This window comes from Macrotis lagotis, chromosome 1 (assembly GCF_037893015.1).
Source record: "Macrotis lagotis isolate mMagLag1 chromosome 1, bilby.v1.9.chrom.fasta, whole genome shotgun sequence".
NCBI classification, from domain to species: domain Eukaryota; kingdom Metazoa; phylum Chordata; class Mammalia; order Peramelemorphia; family Peramelidae; genus Macrotis; species Macrotis lagotis.
The window spans coordinates 322,148,583-322,171,583 of NC_133658.1; the positions used below are offsets into that span (position 1 = coordinate 322,148,583).

At 35.0% G+C, this 23,001-nt stretch overlaps 1 protein-coding gene across 1 annotated transcript; it reads left to right on the plus strand.

Moving 5' to 3' along the window:
• Positions 1-1,997: 1,997 nt before the first annotated feature.
• On the plus strand, positions 1,998-22,748 carry LOC141505585 (uncharacterized). The gene is made up of 6 exons (XM_074211528.1): positions 1,998-2,300; positions 3,029-3,288; positions 4,065-4,138; positions 12,103-12,229; positions 12,544-12,639; positions 16,909-22,748. The coding sequence occupies exons 3-6, from the start codon at positions 4,106-4,108 to the stop codon at positions 18,042-18,044; spliced, it is 1,392 nt and encodes a 463-aa protein (XP_074067629.1). The 5' UTR covers positions 1,998-2,300; positions 3,029-3,288; positions 4,065-4,105; the 3' UTR covers positions 18,045-22,748.
• The last annotated feature ends 253 nt before the right edge of the window (positions 22,749-23,001 follow it).

Below are 23,001 nucleotides of genomic sequence, written 5' to 3' on the forward strand. Positions count from 1 at the left end.
AAAAATAAATAAAGATAAAAAATAAAATAAAATAAAATGAATGCAAGTCACCTCTAGAATCTCCCCACCCCAGTTGATCTCTACTATTTGGTTATATTAGCACTAATCACAGCTCTAACTTCTATAACATTGCAAAGCTTAAAATGTACATTGCTTAAATTATCTAAACAGTATCTCAATGTCCTAAAATATTTACATCACTTCAAATTATCTTACCTTCCCTGTTAAAGTATGAGTGTTTTATATAGATGATTATTTGAATGATCTTTCTCCATTGTTCACATTATTTCTAATTTACATATATAAATCATGTTCCATATGTCTCTAATCCATTATTTTTTTTTGCAAGGCAAATGGGGTTAAGTGGCTTGCCCAAGGCCACACAGCTAGGTAATTATTAAGTGTCTGAGACCGGATTTGAACCCAGGTGCTCCTGACTCCAGGGCTGGTGCTCTATCCACTGGGCCACCTAGCCGCCCCTCTAATCCATTATTTTCCAAAATTCATATTTTGAACTTGCTGTTTATAGTCTTTTCTTATAAATATTACCATTATGATTATTTTTTTCTGTTATTGTTCATCCTGAAAGAGTTCCAATGACCTGGGGATGCAGTGTATGACCTTGACCTTCCTAGATTAAAATCTTTCCCAGGTAACATCTATTCAAGGACTAAAGATTACGAAAGAATTAAGACAAAAGATAGTCCAAATTATCATCACAAAAATATCATCAGTCTGGGAAAGGAAGATCCTGTTTGCTTCTGACTTCAAAAGAAAACAATTGCTACTTGCATTCATTTTCAACTATTAAAAACATAAAAAATGAGAAATCAAGACTTGGACTAATGATATTGAGCATTCAATGAAAACCAGAGTGATTTGGATTTAAAAAATGTTAAATTTCAAGTCTCTGCTCTAGGCCTTGGGAGCCCCTTTTATTTAATGTTTCCTTCAAAAAAGAATCTGTTTATTCTTTTTGTTTCCTGCACAGCACAATACGATAAATATTACATGACAGGCACTGTGCTAAGTACTAGAAATACAAATATGAAAAAGGCAGCCCTTACCCTCAAGAAGTATAAAATATAACAGAAAAAACAATACATAAAAGGATGCTGAAAGAGGAAAAGGGAGGGCATGAAGGTAACAGGCTGGAGCATGATGATGGTGGAACTGAAACCATTTGAACAGCGGGATGACTTGGAATTTTTTACTACTTCCTCCAATCAGAGGAGCAGAAGCAATTATGAGTAATGTATTTATGCCAGTTCCCTAAAAGCTCCCCCACTCAAAAAAAATAATAAATCTTAGTATCTTCTCCCTAATGATTCACTGCCCTAAAAAAAAAACAAAAAAAGTCAAAACTCATTGAAAAATATACTTTTAAAAATCTTTAGAAAATTAACCAATTTCTCAAAACTGAAACTGTATTAGCTCTGACTTGCTCAGATTTAGTTTTAGCCCAAGTCCTCCTGGATCCTGTTTAGCCCCGCCCTCCTCGGGCCCCAGAGGATCCGTCACGCCTCCTGATGGCCACGACTCTTTCCTAGTTCAAACTTTAAGTTCCGGGATTCCACTAATAACAATAATATTACTCAAAGAAATCCTTCTCTGGGTCCAGGCCCAGAAAAAGTGAGAACCGGAAAGGGTGTACCGCGGCCATTGCCATGGAAACGCGCCCAGAGAAATGGTAGATGGTCAAAAAGGGGATCACCCCCTCACCACTTAGCCTTGTCGTTGGATAGGCTCACTGCCCCCATGATGGAGCGGGGTTTGCTTTTTTTTTTGGTGGGGGGTGCTCCATAAACTTTCAATAGAGAGATCAGACAAGGGTCCTGGGTGGAGGAACTTGGCCGGGTCGAATCCCAAAGGACGGAAACCCACCAGAAAACGGAAGCGGTGCATTCTGGATATGGTAGTCCTGCCCGCCCTTCCTTCTAAGGCGGCATAAAGAATGCGCGCGCAGCCTCGAGGCTTTTGACCCGGAATCAGTCCTTTGAGGTCAAAGCGACTCATTCCCGGTGTTTGGTGACTGGAACCAGTTTCCTCGCAGCACCCTGATCCCAGCTGCACCGATCCGGAAAGGGACTGGGGGCCGGGAGCCGAGTTTTCTATGAGGGCCGTTCCCTTCCCTGAGAGGGGGGGCGGTTCAAAAGATCTTAAGAACTGAGAAGAAGGTGCTTGTGGAGCTCGTGCGTATCACACGTAGAGAGAGCTCCCGTGTGTGTTAGTCGTGCAAAGGAGTTCAGAAGATCCCCCTGGTTCTGGGCCAGCAGTAACTATTGTTAGTTCTCTACCTTGTAAGTCACCGTTCCAGGCTTTGGGGATTCAGAGATCCCCAATAAAATATAGACATCCCTCCCGCCCCATTACATGTTTTAGCAGGGAAGAAAAGACAGGTATCCACCAAACTTATACATAAAGGATCATTTGAGAGAGGCAATGGAAAAATCAAGATTACGTGCCATGTTAAATTTGAGGATGGAGAGATTATAAACAGCTGGGTAGGTTGGGTGACTAGAATAATTCCCCTGCAGGACCTTGAAGGACAAAGAGGAGCTTCAGTAAGTGAAGTTGGGGGTTAAGAGATAAATCCAGTTCCAGACTCTGATTATGGTATTTAGGGCAATCCAAGAAAAGAATTGGGGAGTAATCTAGAATTGTGATAATGTAGAGTATGCTATTCCCATTCCAATGAAGTTAGGAATTACAGCTAGAAAATTTTAATGTTTGTAAAGGGCTAGTATATGTTGACTTAAGCATTATCTGCTATCCCCTATCAATGTTCTAGAACTTAAGCTCTTCAAAGATAGAGACCCTGTTTTATTCATCCTTCTATTCTTGATAGCAGCTGGCAAAAGGACTTGAAAATAGTAGGTATCCCTTATTAGTTTGTTAAAGGAATAAAATTCACATAACTATTTGCATAGCTCCATCTCTCTACTTTTTACCCTTTAGAGCTCCTATAAGCAAAACTGCTAGATGCCTTTTACTAACTCCATCTTCTCTTTGTTCATTAACCCTGCAGTAATTCTACAGGTATTGAAGCTTGAGCACTGCCAGGAAGGTTTTCTACTGAAGTCTGAGCATCAGAATGAAGTGACTTTGCTTCTGAACTCTCAGGCCTTGAAGACTTGGATCCTAAATGGAGAAACTGACCTGAAAATTTTGGCCAAAGCTTCAGAGCAGAATCTAGAACAAGATGCTTGTCCTGTTTTGTCTGTTGCCAGAGTAATTCCTGACCATCCTGCCTGAGTAATACAGTGACATTAGAATTTTGGAAACCCGGTAAGAAGTGCATAACTTTGAAGAATTTGATCTAGATGTTTGAGGAGAAAGGTGAGCATTACAGAGATAAAGGAAAGGATTTGGATTGTCCAAGGAGAAGATTATAACTGATACTGATTGCACCTGTTGCAAGAACTTTATCCCTACAGAAAGTATTGCATTCTTTTCAACCTGGAATTACCTTTTCCCTTAGAACATTGGCCCAATAAATGTGATAACATATCCATGGTGGGGACTGAAATGGATCTGGCCCTATATTTTCTCTCTCCATTCTTTAAGGGATGTTTCTAGGGAGAGTTTGAAGGTGGAATATTCTAATGAATCATCCCTCCTTTTGGTTGGGGAAGAATGAGGCTTTATAAGATAACAAATACAACTAGGAAGATATACAAGAGAATGCTTTAGCTTTTGTTGATGCTGTGAATGAAGTGGGCTTCACGTTAATAAAAACTTTCAGAAGTATACTTTGAGGGATCAGGTTTCTCTTTGAAGGGGCAGATTTCATTGAATCGAAGATAGTAAGTACAACTCCTAGAATCTAATGGCATAAAAAAATAAATGGTGAAACCCAAACAATAATGTCAGTGGACCTTCCTTTTGATTCAGAATGGAAATGGAGTTGTTCCTGGACTCCTTTTGATCTCCCTATTCCTTCATAAAGTGTTTAGGAGTGGCAGTGGAGCATCACATCCAACTTTTCTGTAAGAATTTCTGACCTAGTAAGTGAGAACCACAAGATAGGAGACAGTCATTCATGGTTTCTTTCTCTTCCCCAGCTCTGCATTCTTGAGATTTTGCCTCTACTAAGCAGGAAAGAATGAACTCTGAGCTCCTGACCATCAGAACCCAGGTGAGTTGAGCTTTCTCTCTCCTGAAATGCTAGAGTGAAAGTGAAAATTTTTCTTTGTCCTCAAGCTTTTTTCTGATTTAACCAAATCCTAATGAGGAATTTGTGCCATAGTTGTTTGACTCCAATAGATTGAAAGTGTTCCCGATGTGTCTGGTGCCATTCTTCAGTCAGCTTTTCCTCCTATACTTTAACATACAACCATTCAGCAGATTATTCAACTTACTATATTCTTAGAACTGAATTTGAACCTGTAAACCAAAATAAAGTAAAAAGCATAATCTTTATCCTTAAAGACCATAAAGGTTCATTGGAAAGATAGTCATAAAATATTTAATTTTAATACCCTTGAAAAATTTAAGTAATACAGTTTTGTATATGAGCCTGGTCCAAGGGAAAGGAAGGATGAAAAGATTTTTTGAGAGAAGTGAGACTGACTTTAATGAATAAAATTTAGACAGTTACAGAAAATGGTAGTGGGAATCATAGACAAAAGATTAGAGCTGAAGTGTCACCTGTAAGAAACACTGAAGAAGACTAGCTTGACTCCACTGAAGAGTATAACTTAGGAAATGGGAAGAAACAAGTTGCTCTGTAGTAAGGGCCATAGTGTAGAGAACTTTGAATGCCAGATTGAGAAATCAGGAATTTTTCCTGACACAGAAAAGCAGCTGTTAAGGAGAGCTGTGATGATGTATTTGAAGAGAAAACTTTAAAAAAATAATTGGTTCAGTAAAGGTTATGAAAGATGGGAAAGAGTCAAAGTTGACTCTAGATGTTCTATATTGGGCAACTGGCAGAAAGAGGATCTTGGTAATAAAGATGGATATGATTGTTTAAAATTGGTGTCACAGTACATAAATAGGGTTCTATACATGGCACATCTGAAAAAGTTTTCATCAAAAGAATATACTGGGGGCAGCTAGGTGGCGCTGTGGATAAAGCACTGGCCCTGGAGTCAGGAGTACCTGAGTTCAAATTCGGCCTCAGACACTTAATAATTACCTAGCTGTGTGGCCTTGGGCAAGCCACTTAACCCCATTTGCCTTGCAAAAAAAAAAAAAAAAAAAATATACTGTACTTGTTCTGGGCAATAATCCTATGTGATTCATTGTCTAACAGCCTAACTTGGCCTGGAGACACCATTCACAAAAGCTTCAATTTGAAGCTGATTGGTATTTTCTTTCTAATTTTTACATCTTTTGACAAGAAAATCAAAACATTGAATAATTAATGCTAGGAGAGATTAAGTATTCAACAGAACCTTTTGTGGGTTTTTTCGGTCCCTAATAAGTCAACTATCATGTTATTTACCTAAGTGAATCGAAGGTAGTAAGTGCAACTCCGAGAATCTAATGGCATAAAAAAATGGTGAAATTCAAACAATAATGTCAGTGGACCTTCATTTTCGATCCAGGATGGAAGTGGAGTTGTTCTTGAACAATTTTCACATTTAATTGCCATTGTTATAAAATCATATCACTAATTTCTTTTGGCTTTGAGAGAAAGCAAGATTCATAGTTTGTTGTATTTTCTAAGGCAACCTAAGACTGAAATGTATCTTGCTCAGTGATTCATATTACATGAATGAATATCTCATGAAACTGATGTTCAGCATTAAGCCAGTGAAAATATTTTCACAATCACTTACAATGAATTTAAAACAAAACCAAAACTTCAATAGAGATTTCTGTGGTAATTTATCTAGAAAATAGGACAATAGAATTGTAAGAAAATCTCAAATTATTTTGACTTTTTTGCATAAAAGTAAACATTTAAACTTGAATGTGTTCAATGACAAAATTAGCTTTGGAAAACATTGACTTACACTGGAATAATACTGGAATAATAAAATGTTGTTACATTTGAGAATAATGCAGTAGAAAGAGTACTAAATTTGTATCCAAAGATTTAGGTCCAAATCCTAGTTCTACAGCTTATTGCCTATGTGATCTTAAATAAGTCATTTAATTTATTTCTCATTTGTAAATGTGGACGTTGGATTAGATGACCACCAAGGCCCCTTCTAGATCTGCCTATAATCTTGTGTCCAAAAGAGACCATTTTTATATTATTTATATTATTATGTTTGTGTGCTTCTGAATATGTATATATACATATGTATGCAGATATGTTTAATCGTTCAACAAGTATTTATTAAGTACTTGCTATGGGCTAGGCGTAGGGTTACAAAAATAAATAAATAGTGAATGAATGAATGAATGAATGGTCCCTGCCCTTAGGGAGCTTATATTCTATCCTGGGAGACATAGATATATAAGAGATATTCAAGGTAATTTTGAAAGGGAAGGCTTTGTTAGTTGAGTGGTGGGGAAGACTGGGATTTTTCCATTTTTGTTTTCATCTGTCATAATTCAATTCAGAATAAATTTATTAATATAATATATAATATATAATATAAGGGCCTTTCGCTAGCTCCTGAGGATGCAAAGACAAAACTTGAATAGTCCCTATGAGTTTATACTCTAAGATTGGGGTGGGAGGAAAGGAGAGAGATATTTATATTATATGGATAGCTAAGTCAATACAAATTATATGCTAACTAGATATAATTACAAGAGGTGATGAGAAGAGCATTCCAGGAATAGGGGAGTTTAAAAGTCATGGAAGTGTGGGAGATGATGTAGTATTCAGGAAATAGATAGTAAACCAGTTTGACACTCAGTGAAGGAGAGTAATATGAAAGAAATTTGGAAAGATAGACTGGAGTCTGAATTTAAAGGACTTTGAAAGGATAAAAAAAATTTCTAGTTTATCCTGGTGGCAATAGAAAAGTACTGAATATTCTTGAAGTATTGGGGGGGGGGGCAGTCCACTGGGAAACATCTGCAAGGCTTTAAGGCATATAAATTTGCTTTGGCATATAAATTTGCCAGCTGTGTGGATCATGGTTAGGGATGGGGGAGTAGAGGAAGAGGTTGTGGAGTTATTTACTTTTTAGGTGTTGAGAGAGAAAAACAGAGTGAAGAACTAAAGATTATGCTAAGGTTCTGAATCTAAGTGACTAGAAGAATTGTGGTGACCTGACAGAAATTGGGGAATTTGAAGGAATCATAAAAAGGGAATGAGTTCACTTTTGTACATGTTGAATTTGAGATACCTTTATCCGAGTTAGTGTCACAGTACATAAATAGTGATCTAAATATGAGAGATGAAAAAAGTTTTCACCAAAAGAACTCCATATGCTGTGCTTGTTCTGGGAAATCTTATGTGACTCACAATTCAATAGGCTAATTGGACCTAGAAATGTCCATACAGTTGGTGATGTAGGCTTGGACTCCTAAGAAAGGTAGATAGGGAGACTTTTGAAAGGACTTCAGAGATTATCTAATCTTCTACCAATTCTTAATAAGTGGTTGGTTGTTATTTTTTGTTCTTTGTTCTTGAAGACTATGACATTGGAGAGGTGATGCTATGTCATGTACGTGAATTGGGTTTAGTGAGGGAGTGCTGTGCAGAGTCACCAATGTCATTTGGTTTTTTTTCCTATTTTTTTCTCATTGTCTCTTCTGGAGCTATCTGGGTCTACTGGACAGATATGGATCAGCATGACTGCAGTGGGAGACCTTGACCTTTTAAAGCTAGGTCTTTTCCAGATCATAGTTTGACTGAGACAACTTCCATTTAGTCATTAAGGTAGAGAGATAATAGCAAAGAGACCCAAAATGATCATTTTCAAAAATAAAAAAAAAGAAGAAAAATTGTTGCAAGACCCTCAGGATATTACAGTGATTAAGGCAGATTAGAAAGTAAAGATTCAGGCAGACTCTTTTGCATATTAATTATTTTTAAAAATCAATCTGGGGGGGAGCTAGGTGGCACAGTAGGTAGAGCACCAGCCTTGAAGTCAGGAGAACCTGAGTTCAAATCCAACCTCAGACATTTAATAATTGCCTAGCTGTGTGACCTTAAGCAAGGCACTTAACCCAATTGTCTTAAATAAAGAAAACTTTTTTAAAAATCAGTCTGGGAGGGGGTGGCTAAGTGGCGTAGTGGATAAAGCACCGGCCTTGGAGTCCCGAGTACCTGGGTTTAAATCTGACCTCAGCCACTTAATAATTGCCTAGCCATGTGGCCTTGGGCAAGCCACTTAACCCCACTGCCTTGAAAAATCTGAAAAAAAAAAAATCAATCTGGGAGTAGAAAAATTAACTCTAAACCAATCAGGGCCCAAACAATGACCAGGTAGGCTTAGCCTGAGACCCATTGTTGACCAATCAAGAAAAGCCAGAGTGATTTGGGGCCTGTAAACCCAAAGAAATTTTACTAAACTTTTGGGCACCACAAGTACCAGAAGAAAAGGAGGAAAAAGAAAGAAGGAAAGAAAGAAAACTAGGTAAAATGTATATAATGATTTTACAGTAACCATCTTAGGAGGGAAGAAAAAAGAAATTTATAGGATAACTTTATTTTGCATTTAAAAGGAATACCAGGGCGGCTAGGTGGTGTAGTGGATAAAGCATTGGCCCTGGAGTCAGGAGTACCTGGGTTCAAATCCGGTCTCAGACATTTAATAATTACCTAGCTGTGTGGCCTTGGGCAAGCCACTTAACCCTGTTTGCCTTGCAAAAACCTTAAAAAAAAAAGAAATAAAAGGAATACCAAGTTGTACATAATAATTTGCAGTTTTGTGTAAATCATCTTTTTATTATACTGTTATAAAAAATGTTTTATTCCATAAATTAAAAAATAATATAAATAAAAATTAACCAAAAAATTTGGTCATCTAGCCTTTTCCCAAAAATTTTTAGTAAAAGGGAGCTTTTTTATCCCCTAAGCCAGTTCATTCTACTTTGGGGCATTTTTAATACATAAGGTATTTTCATACATCAAACTGGAATTTTCCTCTATGTAACTTACGTCTTTTGTTCCTGACCTTTAGACCCAAGAAAAACAAATCTTTTTTTTATATGGCAATTTTATAAATATATGAAGGCAGCTATTTTCAAATAGCTGACATTTTATCTCATTTTCAAACCAAAGGACCTAGTTCCTTCCATGAATCTTTATATAACATAATCTTGAAACTCTCTACCTTTTTCTTTGCTCATGTCTTAATTTCTAATTCTGAGTCACTACAAAAAGAGCTGCTATAAATATTTCAAATAGATCTTTTTCCCTTTTTTTGATATCTTTATGATATAGACCCAGCAGTGATTGCTGAATCAAAGGGTATGTAGTTTTATAGCCCCTTGGGCGTAGTTTTCAAATTGCTCTCCAGAATGGTTGGATCAGCTCAAAACTCCACCAACAACAGTTTTCCCACCTTCCCTCAGCAGGATTTATCATTTACCTTTTTTGTCATATTAGCCAATCTTATAGGTGTGAAGTGGTACTTCAGAGTTGTTTTAATTTACATTCCCCTAAACTATAGTGATTTAGAGCATTTTTTTCATATGACTATAGATAGTTTTGATTTCTATGTCTGAATACTGCCTGTTTATATCCTTTGGGCATTTATCATTTGGAGAATGACTTTTTATTTGAGAAATGAGGCCTCTATCAGTCATATTTGTTGTACATTTTTCCCCAATGATTTTGTTTGTACAAAATCTTTTTAATTTTATATAATCAAAATTAACCTTTTTTACATTTTTGTAATGCTCTCTATATTTTCTTTAGTTCTAAATTTTTCCTCATCCATTCATGATACAACAAAATTCAGTGTAGCTTAAGATTCCATTCAGAGTGAGATGAAGATTGAGCCGGGCACTGAAGTCACCGAATAATTTTAGAGATTAGTTAAACAATCGATTAAACAAATCTTTGTGGGGCAGCTAGGTGGCACAGTGGATAGAATACTGGCCTGGAGTCTGGAGGACCTGAGTTCAAATCCGACCTCAGACACTTAATAATTACCTAGCTGTGTAACCTTGGGCAAATCACTTAACCCCATTGCCTTGCAAAAAAAAAAATACAAATTATTGTTAGATTGGTCAACCTAGAAGATATTACTTGACATGTAAAATGCCCATAATTTTTAGAAGACTCTTTTCTATTTATGTAGGCCATCTTATATGTCTATATCCCCAATCCCAAAAGTCCAGCTTTGTAGAGATCTTAACCCTCTAGACCCTTCCTAAAATATCCCAAATCAGCAGAAATGAGTAATATTTGTAGATGGAAATCTTCAATAAATAAAAGAACACAAGTAACCCTTCCTAGCAATGATTAAAAATGGGACCTCAGATGATACATATAAGTCATAAAGCCATTCCATGAATAACACCACTTGTCCCTATTATTTCTGTTCATTTAATGTTAAGAAGGCAAAAGGTCAGTGGGATAATTATGCTTAAATTCTGGAAGGGGAATAATAGTTCTAACTGAGGAACTCTTGGAAATACTTTGGATTTTAAACTGGGGAATTTTTTTGAGTAAAGTAGCTACTATTGATATGGATTCTTGTAAGGTCTTTAGAACTTATTAATAAAAAATAAATACGTAATATTAAATAGCTGCAAACCAGGATTTTGTGCTCCTATAACTATAGCTTGAAAGTCCATCTTATAGGTACATGGACTATACCTCCAATATTATACTGTCGAACTGACTATCTCGCCTGATAATATTAATCAAACACAAGCTTATTTTGGCTTGTATAGCTACCCTTTCCTCAAAAAGCTGGTGTACAACATTAGGCTTTGTTAATAGAACTGTATAATCCAGAAAAACAGATGAAAAGACCCACTTTTGCATTGTCATACTATATCTGCAGTATGATACTGAGTTTTACATGCCATATTTTGATGAGGTAATTAATAGAGGACATTTAAAGGAAGGTGAAAAAATGACAGGATGCTTATCATGGATGCAAATGCAAAGCCTAAATCAGATTGCCTTCTGTTGAAGGGAGGGAAAGGAGGGAGAAAATTGGAAAACTCAGAACCTTGCAAAAAAAAATGATTGGTGGGTAGCTAGGTAGCACAGTGAATAGAGCACCTGCCCTGGAGTCAGGAATACTTTAGTTCAAATCCAGCCTCAGACACTTAATAATTACCTAGCTGTGTGGCCTTGGGCAAGCCACTTAACCCCATTTGCCTTGCAAAAACCTTAAAAAAAAAAAGATAGGTTAAAAAAATGATTGGTAGAAACTACCATTGTATATAATTGGAAAACAAATAAAATATTTATATAATGAAAAAAATGACATGAGAAATAGTTTGAATTAGGGGGTATTTAGTATAAAAAAGATTTGACAAAGACATAATAGCTACCTTAAACATTTGAAGGACTATTATATAAAATATGAACATAAGTTTTTTTAGACTTATTCATTTTGTTTCAGATGGAAGAATTAGGAACATTGAGTAGGAATTATAAGGAGACAGACTGTAATTCAATAGAACCCAAACTCACATGAAAATGGATTGGGCAGCTTCTGAAGGAGTGATTTCTTTAATATGTTCAAACTGAGATTAGATAATTTCATATCATCAGTGGGTCGGGGGGTGATAGAGTTTATAATCATCATCATTATCATTATTATTATTGTTATTATTGTTGTTGTTATTATTCATCCATTAGATGGCAGACCTGTGAGATAACTTTAAAAATTCCTTAGGACTTGAAGGTTCTAGAATTCTGTGAGGTCTTCCCTAACGTAGGTGAAAATCCCTTCTATTCTGAACTCATGTGCACTTACTTTCTGTACTGCATAATGTAATCACTGTACCATATTCCAGTTGTGCAATTTCTGCTTTCCTTTCAAGCAAAACCACATTCTCAACAAGGACATTGACTGTATATTTTACTTCTTTAGTCAGAGATAATTCTAGGCACAAGATATAAAATCAGGAAATAATGTATTTTACTTGGATCAATGACATCTCTGAAAATTATCAGCATATACAATCCTATCCTCTTCAATCACTAGCAAATCTTCCCAAGGCCATGGAATTGAATGTTGGGTGGTAGGTTGAGCAGGAATGTATTTGGCATTTCAGGGATCATTGACATTCAAGGATGTGGCTGTGGATTTTACCCAGGAAGAGTGGGGGCAGTTGAATCCTGATCAGAAATATCTGTATAAAGATGTAATGCTGGAGAGCTATAGAAACTTGGTGTCAATAGGTAAGTATGGTTTTCCTGTATAGATAAGGTTGTCAGTCATTAAATGGTATAAATGGTATAAAACTTCTATTTAAAGAATTTATCTTTGTAGGGATTTGGGGATAAGAGATCAAAAATTCCAAATTTGGGCACAAAAATAGGCTCTTCCTTCACCTTGTTCCAGGTGAAAGATCCCTTCTTGGAGAATAAAAGCTTTGTTATAATATCCATAATACTCCACTTTCTCATCTCAAAAAGGAACAAAGAGTTAGAACTTAATCCAAGAATGATTTTTGACCCCAGCACAAATTTTGCTTTCTTTTCCCTGTGAACAGGACATGAAGTTTATAACCCAGATTTGATAATCTGGTTGGAGCAAGGGAAAGAACCTTGGAATGTAGAGAGAGAAATCCCAAGAGGTGCCTTCTCAGGTGAGTGAGAAAAGCCCAAGGAGGTGAATCACTATAAGCAAAAGAGATTGTAGACTATTTTTGTAATTTTCTTTCAAGTCAACTAGGCCTACAGATAAGACTGAGATTATCTGGCATAAATTCCCTCAAATACCCTAAGTTTATATGATTCTATAATATGGTGAAACTGTTAAGAGTTGAAAGAGATCTTAGAAGTCATCTAGTCCAAATTTACACCCAGTGAAAGAATTGCAAAAGTAAAAGAAAACACAGATCAGACAGAAAACTAAACCATGGACCATGAAATGGGTAGTCTATTTTTGAGGCCTTCAGTATTCTAAGAAAATTTTTTTTTTAATTTACTAATCCAAGGTAAAATCTTAAAATTTTTTTTTGATTTAGTATTTTCAGTCTTTCATTACATTTACTTAGTTGTAATTGTTAATAAGTTCTTATTTTATCTTCATGAAGATCCACCTTATTTTCTTCTTACCTACCTCTGCAACCTTGAGTTGAAAGCAAGAAAAACAAAACCTCTTCTATAAATATGTTATAAGCAAATTCCAATATTGACCATCTTGTGCCCTGTCCTCCCCATGAGTGCCTCATTTTTATATGCAGAAGGTAGGTAAAATGTTTCATCATGAAGTCACTGGAATTGTGATTGGTCATATGATGTATTCAGGATAGACTAATATCACTAGAGTGAGGGATGCTGAGCCCTGTTTTCAGGACTGTTTTCCATGTTTGGTATTTACTGATCAACCTCCCACCTGTGGTTCAAAGAAGCTGTTGCATATGCAGCAGCTGCACCTCAGTAAACCATTCTGGCCAACATGCTAAACTAGGGTAATTATGGGTTTCAAACCATTAATAGGATAGGGGCTGTCTATCCCAAGCATTTGAAGACTTATCCTAGTGGAAGGGGTAGATGAGAGCAATTTATTCCAGTGGCCATGAAGACACTAGAGCTTCATTAAATGTCAAAGATGCCAAGGTCATCTATTACATCTTGAGCTATTACCATTTATCTTGACTGTCCTTCCAGTGGGCTATGATGACTGGAAGAGTGAAGCCAATGATTTTGTGCAATTTTGCCTCACTTAAATCCAAATTATGCAGGAATCAGAACACATTGCCCCTACTATTTTACGATTTTTACTTATCTCAAAGTCCTATGGTATTTGAAGTGTTGAAGTAGCAGGTACAGATGCACTGGGAGTTATAATCACAGCCCTACAAACAGGTAGCCCAGGCCTTCTTACCTACCTCTGCAACCTTGAGTTGAGAAAGCAAGAAAAACAAAACCTCTTCTATAAATATGAGCAGCCTTTAAAAGATAGCATGGCTCAACTCCTAGGAAGGGTCTAGAAAAGGTTCCCTAAAAATTGTCTGCTTATTCAGCCCTGGCCTGTTTACCCTGGCAAGTAGGGATCTCACCCCATGGTCACTACACACACACACACACACACACACACACACACACAAACAAACAAAATACAAAAGCTTCTGCAAAGATTATTCCACTCACCATTTGTACATGGAATGTGTATACACTTATAGATGTAATAATTTTGTTTCCTTTTGTTGTTATTCTCTCAATTTCTTATTCATGCCCTTCTTAGCTATTATTTCTAGCATATACTGAGTAGTAATGGTAATAATGAATATCTTTGCTTTACCCAAAATATTATTAAAAAGGCCTCTATTTTAGCTCCATATATTAAGGAATGATCCATTTATTCCTATGCTTTCTAGTAATTTTAACAAGAATGAATGAATGTATAGTAATTTTAACAGGAATGAATGTTTTCTGGATCTATTGATATAATCATAAGATTTTTGTTGTTCTTGTTATCAATATATAATCACTTAGGTCTATCATTTTCTAATATTGGACCATCTCTGCATTCCTGGTGTGAATCTCACCTGGTCAAAACCTGTGATCTTAATGATAAGCTGCTGTTGTCTCCTTTATAATATTTTAATTAAAATTTTTACTCTTATATTCACTAGAGATATTGATCAATAGTTTTCTTTCAGGGGGGCTAGGTGACGCAGTGGATAGAGCACCAGCCTGGAGTCGAGAGTAGCTGAGTTCAAATCCGGCCTCAAATGCTTAATAATTACCTAGCTGTGTGGCCTTGGGCAAGCCACTTAATCCCATTGTCTTGCAAAAATCTTAAAAAAAAAAAAAGTTTTTGTTCTCAGTTTGACTCATTGGTTTAAATAACAGGAATATATTTGTACCATTGAAGGAATTTCATAGGATTTCTTTTTTCCTATTTTTATTTGGTAGGACTCCTTTCCCTATTTTTTATTTTGTTTATTATCCTATTATTTATAATAATTATTGTTTTTATTCAAACTGTGTGTGTGTATGTGTGTGTGTATGTGTGTGTATATATAGTTTTGGAATTCATTGTAATCTGATGAATTGTATGCCAACTGAAGAATTCTATTAGGACTTAATTTAATAGCACAAAAGTTAAATTGCAGGCTTGGATCCAAATCAGATACACTTAAAATAGTAAAAAAAAATTCCCATGGATCTAGAGATTCTTGTACAAGAAAAGGAGGCAAAGAATTGTCTGGTTTAGCTCCAGCATAAAATTTATGGAGAGTAATACTATGAAAGAAACCTGGGAAGATAGGCTAACACTTTTAGGGCCTTGAATGTCAGTCAGAAGAATTTGAATTTGGAATGTAACAGAAGGTTGTTTTAAATTTTAGAACAGCAAGATATGTCCAAATCAATATAAACAAGATTATTCTAGAAGGAAGGATGGATTAGAAGAGGGAAAGAGTAGAGGTGATAAAGATCTAGAAGGAGGTTGTTAAAATAATATTTATCTGATAGTGAAGAGCTGTACTTATAATAAAAATGATAGCTTATATTTATTGTTTTAATGTTTGTGTTATTTTAGTGATAGTAAAGAAGAGATGAATGTTAGAGATGTCAAAGATGGAATGAAGAGAACCTGATAATTGAATATGAGACATGAGGGAAAGGGAAATGAATCCAAAGAAATGAACATGGAAAACTACATGAATGTTGGTGCCATAGAAAGTAATAATGAATCAATTAGCAAATATTTATTAAGTGAGTCAGACATTGTTCTGGGAATACAAAGGGGAAAAAAAGAAATAATCTCTACCCTCAAAGAGCTTATATTCTATTAGAGGAACCAGTAAATACATATTGAATAAACACAAAATAAATATAAAGTAGGTATGGAGAAGAGCACTAGTAGTTGGGAAGATAAGTAATCAACTTAAAAAGAGCAATTTAGGGAAATGATAGGTAAGAGTTCAGTTTTTGGATATGTTGAGTTTGAAGTATTGATGGAACATCTAGACAGAGGTATCCTCTAGGCAATTGGAAGTGTCAGTTGGAATAAGTAGTAGAAATTTGAGAGCATAAAGAGTAAGAGAAATTGTGGGAATAAATTTTATTCCCAAAGGAGAGAAACAGACCAAAGAATAGAATGTCCACATCAACAAATAGAGAAGAAAATGAGAAATAGAATGAATGATTAAAGATGGAGGAGAAAAACAAGAAACTATGGCCCTCCCCTCATATCAGCTGAATTATTATAATATTAAAAGATAAAATATGTTGATATTACATAATGCTATGCATCTATTTTATACATTTCTGGGGTTCTAAACTTTTTCTTTGTTTTCTTCTGGCTTTCACATGTCATCTGCAACTTTGCAAAACTCCTTCAAAAATTCCCATTTAATTTCTGATGCCAATCCATTCTATATATCAAAACTGTGATGGGGAAAATCACAAGGTGGAAGAGATAGCTGTTGAATATTTGTGGGGATGACAAGTTCAAGGGTATGACTATCTCTGTGTAGCTTAGTTGAACTTAAGGAGTAGATTGTGGAAAATCAGTAAATTTAAGAATGTCTTAGGGAGCTATCAACATGTATGATAGTTCCAGAGTTTGAGGGTAGTAATTGTAGAAGAAATTGAAAGACTGAACCAGATAATGAACTAACTGAAGAAGGAAAGTGAATGTACTGAATTGATAGATAATAATTACCAGAGTCTTTATTCGATAATAAATAGGAATTGAATGAACCTTAAAATGAGAGTTCACCCTCTTACCACTTCCTCTTCCTCCCCTTTTCCATCCTTTTCCCAGTCTTCTTATTTGAAGATTGTGAGATCATTGTATTCATTATTACCATGTCCATGTTTTCTGTTCTGATTTTAGTTGTTTTCTTTCTCATAACCTAATAAGTAACAAGATAGAATTATATGTTTCTTTCTTTCAGCCTGGAAGATCAGACCTAAAACAAGGAAGTTAACTCCAAAGCAGAACATTTCTGAAGAAGAATCATCTCAGAAGGTAGAAGTGCAAATATTTACAAGGGATAGTACACATTACTCTAAGTCAGGTGAAACCTGGAGATCTGAAGACCACTTTGGCATCCCTCAAGAAATACATGAGAAATCTCTAAATCAAATGGAAGTTGCCCCGAATAAAATCCTGTCTGGGAAGAAAAATCTTGATTGTAATCAGTTTAATCTGGATTCATTCCTTGTTATGGAGCAGAGCATTCCCACTGGAGAGATATACCATAAAAATGATACATGTGGGAAAACTTCTAATTTAACAAGTCATCAGAAAGTCTGTGTACCAAAAGAGTCTTATGAATGTACTGAATGCAGGAAAATTTTCAGTAAGAGTGCACTTCTTAAAAGACATTATAGAGTTCATTCTAGTGAGAAACCCTTTGAATGTAATATCTGTGAAAAAGCTTTCAGAAGTACTTCACTCCTTATACAACATCAGAGAATCCATACTGGAGAGAAACCTTATAAATGTGATGAATGTGGGAAAGCTTTCAACCAAAAGACAATTCTTAATCGACATATAAGAATTCACACTGAAGAGAAACCTTATGAATGCAAAGAATGTGGGAAAACTTTCAGATGGAGTACACAACTAATTCAACATCAGAGAATTCATACTGGGGAGAAACCCTTTAAATGTACTGTGTGTGAGAAAACTTTTAGTCAGAAGGTAGAATGTATTCAACATGGGAGAATTCATACTGGAGAAAAACCCTATAAATGCGGAGAATGTGGGAAAGCCTTTGGATATAGTACAAATTTAACTCAACATCAGAGAATTCATAGTGGAGAGAAACCCTATGAGTGTAGTAAATGCAGAAAAGCATTTTCTGATAGGGCATCCTTTAACAAACATGAAAGGATTCATACTGGAGAGAAGCCCTATAAATGTAGTAAGTGTGGGAAAGGCTTCATTCGATGTGCAGATCTTACCCTACATTATAGAACTCATACTGGTGAGAAACCTTATGAATGTAATGAATGTGAAAAAGCCTTTAGCTTGCGTGTACATCTTACTCGACATCAGAGAATCCATACAAAAGAGAAACCTTAAATATGTAATCAGTTTGTGAATGTCTTTAGGCACAATTTAGCTTTGATCAGATATCAGAGATTTCATAGAGAAGAATGGGCCTAGAAATTTAGTAAATGAAAATGTTTCATTTGGAGTTACCACACATTCAGATAGCTTTGTGAAGGTACTGTAGTTGAATTAGAAATATGCTGCTGCTTCTCCATCCCTTTCTCCAAAGTATATCTTTCTCTGATAGTATATTCTCTGATAATATATTTCCTAGTTTCTACAAGGGATTCCATCCAATAGCAGTTCTTTTTTTTATGATCAATTTGCTTAATGATTCATTTCATACTAATTTATCAGTCATTGCTTGGTTTTTTTAAATTGCCTAAATTTATCATTGGGATTTCTGCTAAACATTTTTGTGTCATCTTTTGGTAATAAAATACCAAAAATATGTGAGTAATACTAGAGTGAGAGAAATTGGTGATTAGGCTATTGACTTAAGCGAATTGACTTGCTTTCCTTAATACTAGAATTACACAAGTAGGAATAAGGAGTGGATTCCTTTTCAAGCTTTCTTTAAGGATATAGAAACCAATTTTTTTTAAATAAAGATACTTTTTGGACAGGTCGAATTCATGATACATGCTATTAAGGGAAAACTCTCAGTAACTATTCAAATCTTAACCACCATCACAGAATACATATTGAAAGGAAAAAGATGCTACAAATAAGGGTGTTACTCAACATCAGAAACTCCATCCATGTAATGAATGTGACAGAGATTTCATGACCAACTCTTACTTTGTTCAGTATCAGTAAAAGAAAAATCCTGTAAGTATAATGAATATGGTATGACATTTACCTCTAGCATCAGACAGTTGACATATGTATCTCATAAATAAGAAATCATAAATAAGACATGTACACTCAGCATTTAGTCTTACCTTATTTGTCATTAAGCATCAGATGAAATCCACTGTAGAAAAACATTATGACCAGTTGAGACAAAACCTTAAGTGACATTCCTTGGCAAGTATCAGAAAATCCATCCTAGAATGCTTTTGAATGTCATGAATATTTGCATTGATAGGATCTAAAATCCCCTAATACTTAAACCTAAATAAGCATCAGAAAATCATATTGTGGGGAAAAAACCTATGAATGTATGCATGTAACAAAGCCTTTAGCATCCAGTCATACTTTTTTCAATATCTAAAGGAGATATATATATGTAATGAATTTAGGAAAAGCCTTCAGTAAGTTCATTTCTTAACACACATCAAAGCATTAATACTGGAGAAAAACCATAACAACTTAATAACCATGGGAAGACCTTTAGGCAGATAGTATGTCATAATATCAAAGAATCTACACTGAAAGAATTCTCATAAATTTAATATGTGGCAAATCTTTCAATAATAACTCAGTCCTTATTAGCAGAGGATCCAAACTGGAAAGAAGCTTATGAATGTAATTAATGTGGCAAAGGCATCAATAATAATGCATTTCTTATTTGACATGAAAATGTAATATGTAAATGCTTTCAAATAGAACATCAAAAAATTCATTTGCAAAAGAAACCCTACTACTAATTCAATAAATATGAGAATTCAGAATGAATACATTTCTTTAGTGATAGATCATTCTTCATTAACATCATAGAATACATACTGAAGGAAAAGTCTAAAATATAACAGTACTCATATTTTCTTGAGCACAAAAAAATTCAGATTTTAGATCCTATCAATGCAAAGTATGCAGGAAGGCTTACAAGAGTAACCCTGATAATATTGCTGTTTTGTCTTTTATTTTTTTTTTTTAGGTTTTGGGTTTTTTTGGCAAGGCAAATGGGATTAAGTGGCTTGCCCAAGGCCACACCGCTAGGTAATTATTAAGTGTCTGAGGCTAGACTTGAACTCAAGTACTCCTGACTGCAGGGCCGGTGCTCTATCCACTGCGCCACCTAGCCACCTCTTGTCCTTTATTCTTGAAGAAAACCAAGACATCAGGGGAATAGATACCATGTCTAGCACATGAATTGGATTTTAGCTCCAAAAGAGCCATCTGGGTCCAGTGGCCAGATGTGAATCAGTATTACTGGAGATTATCCTCAATGTGAGGCAATCGGGGTTAAGTGACTTGCCCAAGATTACACAGCAAGTAAATATCAAGTGTCTGAAGCTGGATTCTAACTCCCATACTCTTGACTCCAAGAGCAGTGCTCTATCCACTGTACCACCTAACTACCCCAAAAAGTAGAAGCATACACACTATTAGAAAATTTATACTAGAGAGAAACCTACTTATGTAATATATTTATGAAAGAACAAATTAATCTCTTATTCAATCTTTAGATAATGCTAGAAAAAAACTACAGAAATGTAACGCATGTGCAAAAGTTTTCAGTGACAGATCATCTCATGTTCAACATTAGAAAATTCATATTGCAGAAAAGCCTTATGAATTTAAAATAATGCCAGAACTTTCAGTATTAGCTAATGCATTCTCCATAATCAGAGGTTCCAAAAAGGAGTGAAATTGTATGACTATGACAAAACCTTTAGCCACAGTACATACTTTATTTGATATTAATAAACCTAAGATGGGGGGGACCCTATAAATATAACAAAAGTAGAGGCTTCGGTAATACCTCATCAGACAATAAATAAGAACTCTATTGTCCTTTTAATGTCAAAACTATTAAAATGTGTCCAGTCATATATTCATATTACAATATATGCCTAAATAATATGATCCTTTTAAGAGATAAGGAGGCATATTAGGCTATTAAGTAAAAAGCTTGTTCTTCCTCTTTATGTCATTTTGAGCTTTTTGCATAATTTTTAAAAATCTGGAATCTAAATTCTATTGTTTTACTTTAGAGAAACAATCCTGTACAACAGTAAATTTGTTTAAATAAAAATACAACAGCATAAATACCCTTTCATTTTTAAAAAAATATTCTTCCCTCTACCTCACCCACCTATAAGCAAATGAAAGAAAAAAAAATACAACCCCCAATAAAATTCTCAATATTTTAATATGCAACGCCCATCAAAACAAATGCCTGCATTGGCCATATCCAAAAACATATAATTCTATATTTCAAGTTCATTACTTCTCTGATAGGGAGTAAGTGGCATACTTTATCATACTTCTATTGAATTTATAGTTTATCATTGTATTTATCAGAATTCTTTTATGTTGTTTTTCTCTTCGTTTTCACTATATAAAATATTCCTGATCTGTTCACTTTTTTCTTATCAGTTCATAAAGATCTTCCAATTTCCTCTGAAACTATATATTAAATATTTTCTTAAAACAGTACATTAAATGCATGTTTGGCATTTTCCTGAATAGGATTCCACTGTCAGTTGTCATGAAAGGAGTTGCTCCTGTTCTTGTATATTTTTTAGTTAGGGTTGTCTAGGGCTGAAAAGAGTACTTTAGGTCCCCCAACCATTTTACTTTTATTATTTATTTCTCCTTTTTGCCTCATTTTTCCTTTAAATACTTAGATATGATACCCTTTTGGGCACATGCAGTATTGATATTGATTTATTATAAGTATCTTTAAACCTAAGTTCTAAGAATTTTTCAATTGTTCCCTATGCCTGGAATTGCTCTTCCTCCTTCATCTCTACCTCCTGGATTTCCTGATTTCCTTCATGTCTCAACTGAAATTGTATCTTCTACAGGAAGCCTTTCCCAGTCTATAATCCTAAGTGCCTCCCTCTGTTAAATCATTTCTAATTTATCCTGTAGGCAGCTTGTTTGCAATATATTTGTTTGCTTTTGTTTCCTCCATTAGATTGTGAGCTCCAGCAGAGCAGAGACTATCTTTTGCCTCTTTCTATTCTTTCTATATCCCCAGGGCTTAGCAGTATCTAGCATATGCTAGTTACTTAATAAGTTTTTGTTGATTAACTGGTTTCTTATCTCTTTCTCATATCTATATTTACTGATAACTTATCTGAAATTATGATCATTCATTTCTCAGTTCAGCTAAAGCATAAAAGAGTTTGCTCCTGCCCTTACCTCTAAGTGAATTTCTATTTCAAGGGTTTCTTGTAAACAGTATATTCTCAAAGTCTGTTTTAAATCTATTCTGTTATCTTCCATTTTATGCATCCCATCCACATTTAAAGTTATGACTACTAATTGTATTTTCCTCCATCCAGACCTCTAATTCTTTTTTCCTCTGCTCCCACCTTATTTTGCTTTATCTTCTGATCCTGGAATTTTGTTCTTCCTTTCCTTTTGAATCTTTTCTCAAACATTGAATTTGTTTTATTATGGCTTTTCACCTAAGTAGTCTGCCCCTCCCCATTAAATTCATCTTTACCCCTCCCTTGTCCACTGTTGCATAACTGAGGTACATAAGATGAAGAATACTGAGTATTTTATTAACCTCATTTTATCTGAACTAGATAAAGGACTGAATACAATTACATTCATGTACAGATTTTCATGTAGAAATACATTAAACTCAAAAAGGAAATTGGTCAAGTGATACCCAGGGTTTTTCATCTTAAGTACCTCGGTTATGCAACAGTGATTTCCCTCCTCTTCTTCCTTTATTCTTTACAAGCATAGGGCCCTGCCCTTCCCATTTTTGTCTTCTAAGACTAATATGATGGAACAAAATCACCCACAAACCCTTTATCGTTTTATCCTTTCTCAATGATCTTTAAAGATATTACTATTTTGAGAAGATATTTGTTTCTTATTCCCCATTAAGATGAAAACAATCCTCATTTTAAACTTTTAATTAAATGTATGTATGATATATAGATATAGATATAGATATACCTTAATCTCTCTTGATGTCCTTATTTCAGTTTCAATATATCTGCCCAGTTTTGGCCTTTTCATCAAGAATTCTTATTCTAGGCCAGTCTTCTCTGACCTGTGGTCCAGCCAACTCTGCTTGGCTGTTCTTTAATTCTCTTCTCTTTCTCTCTCTCTCTCTCTCTCTCTCTCTCTC

What these genes read in the sequence shown, in the direction of transcription:
- LOC141505585 (XM_074211528.1), top strand. Translation starts at nt 4,106, where the DNA reads ATGAACTCTGAGCTCCTGACCATCAGAACCCAG. An exon ending in TAGAAACTTGGTGTCAATAG is followed by an intron (nt 12,230 to 12,543) that starts GTAAGTATGGTT and finishes CCCTGTGAACAG; the next exon opens with GACATGAAGTTTATAACCCA. An exon ending in CCCAAGAGGTGCCTTCTCAG is followed by an intron (nt 12,640 to 16,908) that starts GTGAGTGAGAAA and finishes TCTTTCTTTCAG; the next exon opens with CCTGGAAGATCAGACCTAAA.